Source organism: Orycteropus afer, unplaced genomic scaffold (assembly GCF_000298275.1).
Source record: "Orycteropus afer afer isolate SDZICR_OR568_19922 unplaced genomic scaffold, OryAfe1.0 scaffold00094, whole genome shotgun sequence".
NCBI classification, from domain to species: Eukaryota; Metazoa; Chordata; class Mammalia; order Tubulidentata; family Orycteropodidae; genus Orycteropus; species Orycteropus afer.
In genome coordinates, this window is record NW_006921681.1 from 9,749,852 (window position 1) to 9,762,519 (window position 12,668).

At 39.3% G+C, this 12,668-nt stretch overlaps 1 protein-coding gene across 1 annotated transcript in view; it reads left to right on the plus strand.

The window, feature by feature from the left end:
* VPS13D (vacuolar protein sorting 13 homolog D) overlaps positions 1-12,668 on the plus strand; it is a 435,877-nt gene that overhangs the window by 207,647 nt on the left and 215,562 nt on the right. The window contains exons 50-54 of the mRNA XM_007942672.2: positions 3,301-3,431; positions 3,655-3,830; positions 5,310-5,433; positions 6,263-6,498; positions 9,517-9,625. Coding sequence (XP_007940863.1) covers positions 3,301-3,431; positions 3,655-3,830; positions 5,310-5,433; positions 6,263-6,498; positions 9,517-9,625 — 776 coding nt within the window. The remainder of the gene's footprint in view (positions 1-3,300; positions 3,432-3,654; positions 3,831-5,309; positions 5,434-6,262; positions 6,499-9,516; positions 9,626-12,668) is intronic.

A 12,668-nucleotide genomic window follows, 5' to 3' on the forward strand; every position in this document is an offset into this window, starting at 1 on the left:
TCAGGGTCGCTCAGGTCACTGCCAGACCGCAGCTCTGTGTGTCTCCTTTTTTGGTATTTTCACGCAAATTCTTCTGCTAGTTGGGGTTTAGTCCACTTTTGTATCCTTCCCTTCAAGGCTCAGGGGTCCAAGATTATCTTCTGTGTCTGTTTTAATTGGTTTCCCTTTTCTTTTGAAGAGTCCTTCTGCCTAGTCCACCATCTTACTGGAACTCAGATTTTGTACATCTTATCAGCTGTGGATTTATTGGAGTTTTGCCAGGGCAGTTTAAGATGAAAAAGGAAATGGCAAACAAACAAAAACCCCACCTTTTCCAAAAAATTGAGTGAGTCTGTATTGTGTAGAGGGAGCTCTGGTAGTGTAGTACCTAAGGCATTTGACTGCTAACCAGGAGGCTGGTGGTTCAAACCCACCAGCCACTCCTCAGAAGGAAGATGGGGCAATCTACTTCCTTAGTGATACTGCCTCGTAAACCCAAGGAGGGGTCACTATGAGTTGGGTCCAACTCGATGGCACATAACAACAACAACATACTGTGTAGGATACTGCAAAGAGGACAAGGAGGCCACATCTTCTGACCTTCTCTAACTACACAGGAGGAAGACAGAAGTACTATCAGTAGCCCGAGGTCCATTACTGTGAGGCCAGACATGGGCCTCCCTCCAGCCCTTACACCAACCATTCCTCCCACAGCACCCAAAGCCTATCTGCTGGGTTCAGTAATTCGCTGCAGTGGTCACAAAGAACTCACAGATTATGGGGTTTATTAGGGAAGCGCCAGGCTACAATTCAAGCTCAGAAACAATGTTCAGCCTCTCTCCCAGCCCGCCGTCTCTCACCCAACAGTCTTTTTCAGTCTCAGTCTCTTTCCCAGCAATGCATGTCTCTCAGTGTCTCTTTCTCAGCAGTGCATCTCTCTCGGTGTCTCTTTCTCAGCAACACATCTTCCTCAGACAGAGGTCAGAGAGACTTCTGCCTCTAGGAGGCCTCCTTTTGAGCCCGGCAGAGTGGCCAAACCAACCAATCGTAACATCAGAAGTCTAAGCACCTGAGAGAGAACGGGAACCTCCCAGAACATTGTTTTTTGCCACTCCCAAAAGAAATACCCCAGGTGGATGATTTTAACAATCAGAAGCTACTCAGTTTCTCACAGCAAATTCCACCATGGAGTTTACAAAGACGTATGGCTAGAAAAGCCATACCAGGTAATTTACTATACCACAGATACTGTAGACCTTTTTTGTAATATCTAATTGAACACATCCTTTGCAGGCAGAGTTGTAGTAGCTGGGATCAGCTAACTATGATAGTATCTATTTCTGACACCTAAAGTGATTAGGTCTACTACACTCAGAAAGGGATCAAAACTGGAGATGCTGGATAGAGTGGGAGGAAAAATGTGGGACAAAATTCAAAAACACAGAAATGACTAGAATTACTGATTAGAAAGGCACTGGTGGAACCCCTAAGACTATGGCCCCAGGTTACTCTTTGGGCTTGTAATTGGACTCACTCCCATGGATTGGCTCTCAGCCCAACAGTAGAAAGACCTACGTGTAGAACACCTACCCCAGGGCAATGCACCCACTTACTCTAGGGAGATAACACCCCTTGCAGCAATTGGCCGTGGGGCACCAGAGGGGCAGCATTCACATAGAGGGAAAGCTGGACAGATAGAAGTGCATAGTTAAGAAGGGCATAGGGAGGGGGTAGTCACAGGGAAGGGAGGGAAGGAAAGGAGAGTTTGTTATGGTTGGGGATGGTAATCAGGGCATGAAATCAAATGTACACGACCTGTTGAATGTAAAACAAATTTTATTCTTCAAATTTCCACCCAAAACATGGTAAAATTTGAAAAATACATAATAATAATACACTGATCAGGTCTATCCCCCTGTCTCAGTATTCTATAGCATTTCTTAGATAAGGAGTTTCAGAGATTTTTGTTCTTGTGATTTGTCAGTCTTTTAAGGTCTTTTTTGAGGCTTGTAGAAAAGGAAAAACACATTTTTTAGGGTACCACAAGTGAATTATGGAGTTAACAGATTTATAACTGGGACTATATTGGAAAATTTAGGACACATAATTGTTATCTCCTAATGTGGAACTTCCATTTTAATTGCTGTCTTGATACTTGTTGACTGCTGAGTAGGATCTTTGAACATATCCCTTCATGATAAGCAAGCTGCTTGAGGGTGCTGGCTTCTGAGTCAGGCTGCCTGGGTTTGAATCCCAGCTATGCCACCTACTAGCTGTGTGACCTAGAGCAAGTTACTTAGCTTTCCATGCCTTGGTTTCCTCATCTATAAAATGGAAATAATTAAACACTTAACTCCATAAGGTTATGATAAAGATTAAATGTAAAACCTTTGGTAGAGGGCTTACCAGATATTAAGAGCCCAATAAATATGACTGTTATTGTTGTAATTCTTTTCATAATTTCTACTATAAATACTCCTTTTATAGCATAAGCTGAGATCCGCCTAGTGCCTTGTATATAGTCACTATATTTATTGTCTGAATGAATAAATGAATGGATAGTTAATTTCACTGAGTTTTGTATTCTTTAAAATTAATTTGATCAGAGTTTTTAAGATACATCAGTGCTAGTTCACGTTTTCTTTATTTGGGACCTGGTGTTTTTAGCTTTCCTTCTGATTATGATTTTCTTTCTTTGGTATGTGTTTTGTCCCCCCCCCCCTCCATTGTCCCTTCCCCCCCCCACAGCACACAGTAGGTGCTGAAAACCTTTATTTTGTGAATGAATGAATCCTAAAATATTTAGTATTTGCTTTGAGTTTCATTCTTGGGCAGTAGGTTCAAGGAAAATATTAGAAAAGAGTCAGTTGAATTCAGGACAGTATAGATCCAGCTACATAATCTGAAAGTTCCACTCTGTCCTCTAAAAGGGGCAAGTTATCTAAGGGTAATTTTACGTCCCAGGCATAAACAGAAAAGTATCATGTAAAACAGTCTTAATAACTTCACAGATGGGAAGAAGAAATATCTGTGTCTGACCATATATATTTTAATTGCTGTTACAATGGTATACATTTTGTGAAGAAACCAGAAGTTATGGGGATATTAATATTGCCAGTGAGACTTTTAGGCCTAAATGAGAATGAAGAATAATACTTTGAGTGGAATTGCTGTTTTCATTCTTCTCTTGGGTGGCTTGATGTCTTCTCTGGGTGATAAAATTGTTCCCTTGGAGAACTAAATAATTGTGAAGGCTATTTATTTTTGTCAGACCAATTCATTCATTCATTCATTCATGGAAGTGGTTCTTATTATTCACAGGTATTGATGTCAAGAAAGGCCGAGGTCGTTATATTGATACTTGTATGGTCATCTTTGCCCCCCGTTACCTGTTAGATAATAAATCGTCTCACAAGCTTGCATTTGCACAGAGGGAATTTGCCAGGGGACAGGTAAGCAGTTTGCTTTTGAAGAATGATTAGTACTTATTTAATAACACAATGAACTTTAATGTCATGATTTATCTCTCCATCAAGACTGTTCTGTGATGGAAATAACCATTTCGTACCTTTGGTACACCAGGTAACTTGTGGTAGAAGGCAAGGCTCAGAGAAGGTACTTAGTAAACATTTGCTATCTTGACTTGACTAAAGGCAGTGATTCTATATGTTTTAGGGAACGGCCAATCCTGAAGGTTACATTTCCACTCTTCCTGGTTCCAGTGTGGTGTTCCACTGGCCTCGGAATGACTATGATCAGCTATTATGTGTTAGATTGATGGATGTTCCCAATTGTATTTGGTCTGGAGGGTTTGAAGTCAACAAGAATAATTCCTTCCATATCAACATGAGGTAAGTTCAGAGGCTGTATTTCGACTAAAAGTAGTCTTGTTTGAGGTGTAGCGGAGTTTCCAGACTAAGACATGCCAGGAAGAATGGGCTGGCAATCTCCTTTTGAAAATTAGCCAGTGAAAACTTACGGATCATAACAGAGCATTGTCCAAATTGCTTGCTTTGGACATATCATCAAGAGGGATCAATTGCTAGAGAAGGAGGTAATGTTTGGTAAAGTGGAGGGCCAGCAAGGGCAAGGGAGAGCCTCGGTGAGATAGATAAGTACCCTGGCTGGCACAATGAGCTCTTGAACATGCTGGCAGTTTGAGAATGACACAGGACCAGGCAGTGTTTCATTCTGTATACATAAGATCGTTGTGAATTAGAGTTGACTTGATGGCAGCTAACTTAATGTAAATTGTAAACTGTACTACTCTTCATGAAATGGACATGCCTATTTCTGACTCAGACAGAGGCCTTAAAACTTACAAATTCCAGATAAGTTTGAGTGAGCATTTTGATGGAATGAGTTAAAGGGAATGTTGGCAGTTTGGACCATTGTGTAGACTGCTGTGGCCTGATCTAAGAGGTTATAAGCTAAGAGGTGGAGCTGTCAGTGGCATTGAGCTGCTATAATGATGGCCTAAAACTCTGAAAATTCTTTATGCATGTAGATGGTAGCTCTGGTTCCCAATATTTTTGTCTATTCCTACAAACTCTTCTCCCATTTGATGATGTTCCAATAAGTTGTTTGGCTTCCTATGTCTAACCTATTAGCCCTCAAATCTTTGTTAAGGAAAATGAACCAAATCTGGCTCAGGATGGCTTTCCTTCCTGCTTTCATCTCATGATACTGAAGCTAAAGTACCTGAAATCAGTGACCCGCCAAGCTTTTGGTTAGCAGTCAAATGTCTTAGGCACTATGCCACCAGAGCTCCATTGGTAGTTGCAAAATGGTGATTTCCTAATTCTTTTATTTCTTCTACATTGATTAACTGATACTCTTCTGTAAACAAGAGCTTTCCATTCCTTCCATTGATATATATAAAAAATACGATTACATACTGGTACCTCCATTCCACAGGATTCTGTATTACCTTCCTTCATCCTATAGTGAGAATCTTGGTTATCAACAACATTAATATATTAATTTGAACCATATGAAATTATTCTTTTTCTACATTAAAAATAGTCAAGTATCAATAATTTTATGTAGTTCAACCAGTCTCTATTGACACTGCTACCAAAAATAAATCCACTAGGTAAAGTCTGGAATCTCTCTTTAGGTTGTGGTGTACAGTTAGAGTATACTATTCAAAAGTTACTTGAGTCAATTATTTTTTACTGTGTGATTACATTACCGACTTCTTCTTTCTAGTATGGTCAAAAGACACACAGTGGGCTGTATATTCAGTAGTGTTGATTAAGGCCAAATATTGTATTTGTGAGAAGTATAAGAAAGTGAATTGTAACTTTTGTTTCTTCCTTTTTCTGCAGAGATACCCTGGGAAAATGCTTCTTCCTAAGAGTGGAGATTACTCTCCGAGGAGCTACCTATAGGATTTCATTTAGTGATACAGATCAGTTACCCCCTCCTTTCCGAATTGACAACTTTTCCAAGGTATGAAGTGGAGCTGAGAGCCAGTTTGGCTGTTTCAGAGTGGAGTGTGTGCTGTCCTTAAGTTATGATGAGATACATTTTAAATGTGGGTTTAAAAGAAGATGTAGAGGAATATCTGTAGCTGGACCCTAAAAATTCTTCCCCTTAGGAGATAGTTTCCCCTTAGGAGCTGGTCATTTTGATTGCTGAGCAGCCTTGCCCAGCCAGAAGTAATTTTTTTGCACCCAGAACTTATTTTGACTAGAATGCTTGGTTGGCATGGAACCCTCTGTAGATATTCCATGTAAACAGAGAGAGGAATCATTGTCCAGTGATTATGAGAATTGGCAATCCTACTGTTTGCTTAGTTACAGTGATCATTTTTGTAAGTTTTCTAAGTAAAGCCAAAATGGAAATTATTAGATTCTATTTTAAAATGTGCCTTTGAATAGCAATATGTCTCATAATTTGTGACTTTCTACAGCTAAGTTCCAAAATCCTTATTCCTTTCTCTTTTCAAAGTACATCATAGAGGATCTGGGGTAGAGGAAATGTCATTGGAAGGATATAAGGGCTTTCCCTACATATTTGACTTGGCAAAGTTCTTAAAGCCCTTTATCTAACAGCTTTATCCAAAAGCCCATGTCCTGTAATTGGTGGGCTTCTTGGAATTTGGAAGATGATCAGAAAAGCATTTGAAGAGGAGAGATGCTGAACCTCACAGGTGGTTATTCCCTCTACAGGGTTCTTTTAGGAAGAATCTGAACTTAAACCTAGGAAACACTGAATTACTTTCCAACAACAGCACTCTTAATGAAAGTCCTGTTTGTCCTCTCTGCCATTACTCTAGGTCCCAATTGTCTTTACTCAGCATGGAGTGGCTGAACCCAGGCTCCGGACTGAAGTGAAGCCCATGACTTCATTGGATTATGCATGGGATGAACCCACCTTGCCACCTTTTATCACTCTGACTGTCAAAGGGGCAGGTTCCTCTGAGATCAACTGTAACATGAATGATTTCCAGGATAACCGACAGCTTTATTATGAAAATTTCATTTATATTGCTGCTACATATACGTTCTCTGGGTAATTCTGGGTTAAATTGCTGTTCCTGTAAAGCAGAAGGTTCTAATTATTAAGTGATATTATATTATAAGCAGTTTCTCAGGAGACTAGAATACAGAGGAAAATTCCATCATTCTTTACCAAATCCTGGGTTTCGGAGTCTATTTTGAGAGGCCATTTAGCCTGAACCCTTACTTTGTGGCTAGATAAAATTTATCGAGAGAGATAAGACTCCATTTTTTTTTTTTAAGTAACCCCTCATTCATCCAGTGTAATATTTAACAACTTTTCCTATAAGGTGTGATTTTTAAAATATCTCTTGTTTTAAAGTATTTATTAATGCCATTTTCCTTTCTTGCTGCTATTTATAAGTCTGTCTTGCCACTTTCCTCATTTGAAACTAATTGTCATCATAATTATTCAAGTCATCCTGAATCCCCTCCCCCATTGAGAGTACTTATTAGGCTAACACTTAAGGGTCTGTCTTAATATGCTCTGAAAGCCAACCAAAATAGCTTAAATTCATCGTTATTTTGATTGCCATAGAATTATAATCTTCATTGTCATCTGACTAGTTGTATTTACAAAGTCCAGGAGAAGAATAATGAGTTTCTTCTAGTTCTGCTGGTAGATTCGTACATAGATTGGTATATAGAGACCCAAATATTGAACTTTCAAAAAGTAATCATTCTACCAACATGCAAATTGTTGTTGTTGTTGTTGTTGTTATGTGCCATCGAGTCGGACCCGACTCATAGCAACCCCTCCTTGGATTTCTGAGGCAGTATCACTATGGAAGTAGATTGCCCAACCTTCCTTCCGAGGAGTGGCTGGTGGGTTTGAACCACCAGCCTTCTGGATAGCAGTCGAGGGCTTTAACCAGAGCTCCCACTGTGCAAATAGAGTTTATTATTTCTGTGCTGAAGTCACAAGACAAATTTTGATAATTTTTCTGAGAAAAAAGGGGGAAATGGCTGAATCTTTAACATTACAAATATAAATCACCTGAACTGGACATTTAAAGTCAGATTCCTTTCCAAAATGTTACAAATAATTTTGCTAATGAATGTTATTTGTTGTATACTCAAGGCCCACAAAGTAATCTCTGAGTACCTGAATGGTTTTTCTCATCTACATACAGCTGAGATTTTACTAATAATGGGTGAAATGAGTGACTTTGCTGAGAATAACCATCCTTTGTTGCAGGTTTCTTTGCTAGTGATGTGCTGGGCTGTTGATCTTGCTGCTACAATTTTTAAAGATTATTAGCACTCAATAATGTGTCATGTTCAGCTTTTTAGTACCTGGGGAATAAGTTCTAACTCTGATTGTTAGTCATTTTTTTTTTTTTTCTTAATGTTCTATAAATCCCAATAGTTACTAAGCTCTACAACTGAGGAATCCTCAGAAGGCAGGGATTGATAGAAAGGAAGGACAAATGGAAATGGAACCACAGGGAGGATGTGTGAAGAGTGCGGTTTCAATGTGGGGACTGCATTCAGTGTCATGAAACAAAACATGTAGGAACTGTTGAATGGGCAACCAATTTGTTCTGTAAAGTTTCACTGAATCACAATTAAAAAAAAGCAAATAAATAAAAATAATGAAGAATCCTAGTGGAGGATTCTTCACTAACTTGGTTGAACAGATGGAGGACAGATAAAAGAGAAGCTCTTGGGAGTCTTGATGTGCTAAGAAGTTGAACTATCTTTTGGAGTGAGTTAGATACTGTATATTTGCATTTTCGGACAGAACTAATGATGGGAGAGGGAGCTCTGGTAGCGTAGTGCCTAAGGCACTTGACTGCTAACCAGAAAGCTGACGGTTCAAACCCACCAGCCACTCCTTGGAAGGAAGGTTGGGTAGTCTACTTCCATAGTGATACTGCCTCAGAAACCCAAGGAGGGGTTGCTGTGAGTCGGATCTGACTTGATGGCACATAACAACAACAACAACGATGGGAGAAGAAGCTAGTTTTTTAGCTCTGAACTTATCAATCCCTTTTTTCAATGATAGGTATTACTGGAAGCAAGAGAATTAATAAACTTTATCCAAATGCCCAAAAGCTCTGGTGGTATAGTGGTTAATGCATTTGTCTACTAACCGAAAGGTTGTTGGTTCAAATCCACCAGCCACTCCGCAGGAGATACATGTGGCAGTCTGCTTCTGTAAAGATTTATAGCCTTGGGAACTCTATGAGGCAGTTAGTTCTTTTCTGTCCTTAAGGGTCACTATGAGTCAGAATCAACTTAATGGCAGTGGGTTTAGTTTTTAAAACACCTTGAAGTCTAGCTAGAGTCTGGTATTCTAAAAGCTTAGAATTTTTAAGCCGTAAAGAAACTCACCAAGATTGAATTGGAGAAAGGTAATTATGAATCATTTCTTTTCTTTTTACCTTAGAGGGACTTCTACTTTCTTCACAAGGCTTGCAGACTCAAGGATGTTGATCACCTGTCTGGCAAAGAGTTCCATTGGAATGTCTGGCTTGGTTTTATTTCTGTTTTGCCTCTAAGTGATACATAATCATCTGTTTGTGGCTGAACTGTAAGCCACTAAAATTATTAGAGAGAGAGACTGGCATAGCATATTTTTTGACAAGTGAATCTTTGAACTTTGCAGGAAAAAATGTAATTCTGATCTTTTTGCTACTTGAGTTCAACTTTTCCTCCACGTTTTCTTTTTTTCAAGTATTATTCTTAGTAGAGATTTTAGGTATTTGCTTATTTGTACTTGGCTATATGTGCAAATGCATGTATGTGTGTTGTGTGTGTACTATATATTTAAAATTTATACATACATACATATATATATTATTATTAGGAGCTCTGGTAGTGTAGTACCTAAGGCATTTGACTGCTAACCAGAAAGCTGGTAGTTCAAACTCACCAGCCACTCCTTGGAAAGAAGGTTGGGCAATCTACTTCCATAGTGATACTGCCTCAGAAACCCAAGGAGGGGTCACTATGAGTCGGGTCTCATCGATGGCACATAACAGCGACAACACAACAATATTCTTATTCTTATTATTTTTAATTACAGTTTGCAGGAGGGAACAGGAAGGCCTGTGGCTTCCAGCAAGGCCATTACTTGTGCAGAGCTGGTCTTGGATGTCTCACCAAAGACACAAAGAGTCATTTTAAAAAAGAAGGTAAGTGAGCTTAAACACTGGGGTTTAGAGTAAAGGATTTTCTTAGCTCTCTGTAAGGGAAATAGGGCCATCTAGTCCAAATTCTTCTTTTTACGAATGAGGAAATGGAGACCTACAGAGATTGAAAGACTTCCTCAAGGTGCAGAACTTAGGAGTCTTGATTGCTGCAGTTCAGTGTTCTTCCTCTACAAGAAGTACAAACCACTCTCATCTTCTATGCCCATTTTGAAGGACTTAATCCTTGAGTTTGTGATTTGTCTCCTGCCACACTTCCCTAATCTACTTTCTCTTAAGCTGACTTTAAAAAAAAATGCCAGACTAACAAATTTTTCTCTTTTTTATGCTGACCGCAGAGTTGGGAGTCAGCATAAAAAGAGAAAGAAAATAATTTGACTTTCTTTTCAATTTAGTTTCAGGAAATGTTTATGTGATGGACCTAGACATAGAGAAAAAGACAGTAAAATATGGCCAGAAATGTTAACAATGACACTAGAACAAGTAATAAATAGGTCAAACATCAAGATGAAAGAAGACTGAGAACACAGAGGTGCATGGAGGACAGTAAGAGGAGGTGACCATCGACTGAAAATCAATTTCAAAATCAAAACAATGCAGATACTTAAGTAGGGCGGTAACTTTTACATGAGGGATATGTTCCTGGAGATTTTGCATAATTAAAATTGTATAATAAAAATATAACCATGACAGAAGATGTCTGTTTACCACCTAAGTTGGCATAATGCTGACAAATATGCCTATTTATCACCTAAATTTGTATTGTACTTGGCAGTAATGTAGATCTGTTTAAGAGTCACTTGGCTTTAAGGTTATATGATTCTTCATAGATTTTTAATTGGAAAGGGAATTCAAATTATTTCCAATTTGCACATAAAATGAAACTTTAATACCTATATTTTTATATCACCATTCAAAGTGACATAATTCAACTTGGCTTACGGTATAACTACACTTTTTTTTAAATTGTGATTTGGGTGAAAGTTTACAGAGCAAATTCACTTTCCATACAGCAGCTCACATACACTTTGTCTCATGACATTGACTACAACTTACCACAATGCAACAGCTCCCCACCCACTTTCTCCCCATAGTTACCTCTTCTCTATGTCCTGCCTTCCATGCACTCCTGCCTCCTGAGCTGTCTCCCTGTGCATACACAGCCCTTCTATTCTCCCATGATTGTTCTCTCCAAGGAGTGTATCTACCTAATGTAAGTGTTCACCTCATATGTCTATCTCTTGTTTGGCTGGAAGCCACAGGAGTGGGTTCAATTCCAGACCTGAAGGGCAGCTAGCGGCCATAGTCTCAGTGGTTACATCAGGTTGTATCTGACCAGCAATCCTGCTCCCCCCCGCCCTTTTTTTAATTTAATGATTTTGAGTTTTGTTCCACATTGTTCTCCCACCCTATCCAGAATCTCCTACATAGATCCTCCTCTGAGTGGTTGACAGTGGCAGCCAGGCACCATCTACTTCTTCTGGTCTCATAGTTGTATAGGCTGAGGATTGCATGGTGTACTGGTCCCTTAGACTAATTGTTTCCATGAATGTTTGGTTTTCTTCATTCTTCTTTGGTCTCGACAAGGAGAGATCCATCATTGCATCTAGATGGCCACTTGCAAGCTTCTAAGATCCCAGTTGCTACCCGCCAAAGTAGGATGTGGAACAATGTTTTGTGTTGTATATTATGCCAATTGAGCTTGATGTCCCCTGCAACTATGGTCCCAAGCCCACAGGTCCAACTACTCACTCCCTCTGGTTATCTGGCTGTGGCTAAGAAGTGGCTACAACCTTGTCCTTTGTCAGCTCTACTATATACTTGGGGATTCTTGCAGAACATAGTAATACACTTGTAGAAACATTGTCTGCCAACCATATGCACGGTCATGGGCACATTCCCCCTGCATAGACATACCTAATAGTTCGGCCTGTCCTCCCATCTATTCACCCATATATCCATGTTTGCCTTCACTGATAATGCAGTACTGTATGTGGAAAAGGGTTCATCTTTGTTGTCTGTACCTCCCATGTACCTCTCTATGTCTTCTTCCTCAATACCATGGTGTTGATCACTCAGATTTGGTACATTGCCCTTCTCTTCACCCAAATCAATACTTATCTCTACCTATCTAACAGTGTTCCCTTCCCTCCCCTCCCACCTGATAACCAACAAAGAAAATTTCCTGCCTTTCCATGACTTTTTACAATAACGGAACAATACAATATTTGTCCTTCTGTAATTGACTTATTACACTCAGCATAATGTCCTCCAAGTTCATCCATGTTTTGCAGATTCTACATTATTCTTTAGGGTTGCATAGTATGCCATTGTGGTTATCCATTCCTCAATTGATGGATACCTAGGGTGTTTCCATCTTTGGGCTATTGTAAGTAGTGCTGCGATGCACATGGGTGTGCATGTATCTGTTCTTGTTGTGGCTTTCACTTCTTTAAGATATATGCTTAGTAATGGAATGGCTGAGTCAAATGGTATTTCTAATTCCAACTTTTCAATGAAACACCATACTGCTTTCCATAGTGGTTGTACCATTTTACAGTCCCACCAGCAGTGTATGAGTTTCTCAATCTCTCCGCATCCTCGCATTTGTTATTTTCTGTCTCATTGAACTTTGCTACTAGTGCTGAAGCAAGATGGTATCTCATTGTTGTTTTGATTTGCATCTCTCTGATAGCTAGTGATCGTGAGCATTTCTTCATATGTTTGTTGGCCGCTTGAGTATCGTCCTTCATGAAGTGTCTATTCATGTCTTCTGCCCATTTTTTAATTGGATTGTTTATCTTTTTGTTATTGAGGTGTTGGAGTTTCTATAAATTCTAGAGATAAGTCCCTTGTAGGATATGTTATTACCAAATATTTTTTCCCAATCTGTAGGTTCTCTTTTGACTCTTTTGGAGAAGTCTTTGGAAGCACACAAAAATTTAATCTTTAGAAGGTCTCAATCATCTGGTTTCTCTTCTGCTGTTTGTGCATTTTGAGTTATGCTTGATAGTCTATTTATGCCATA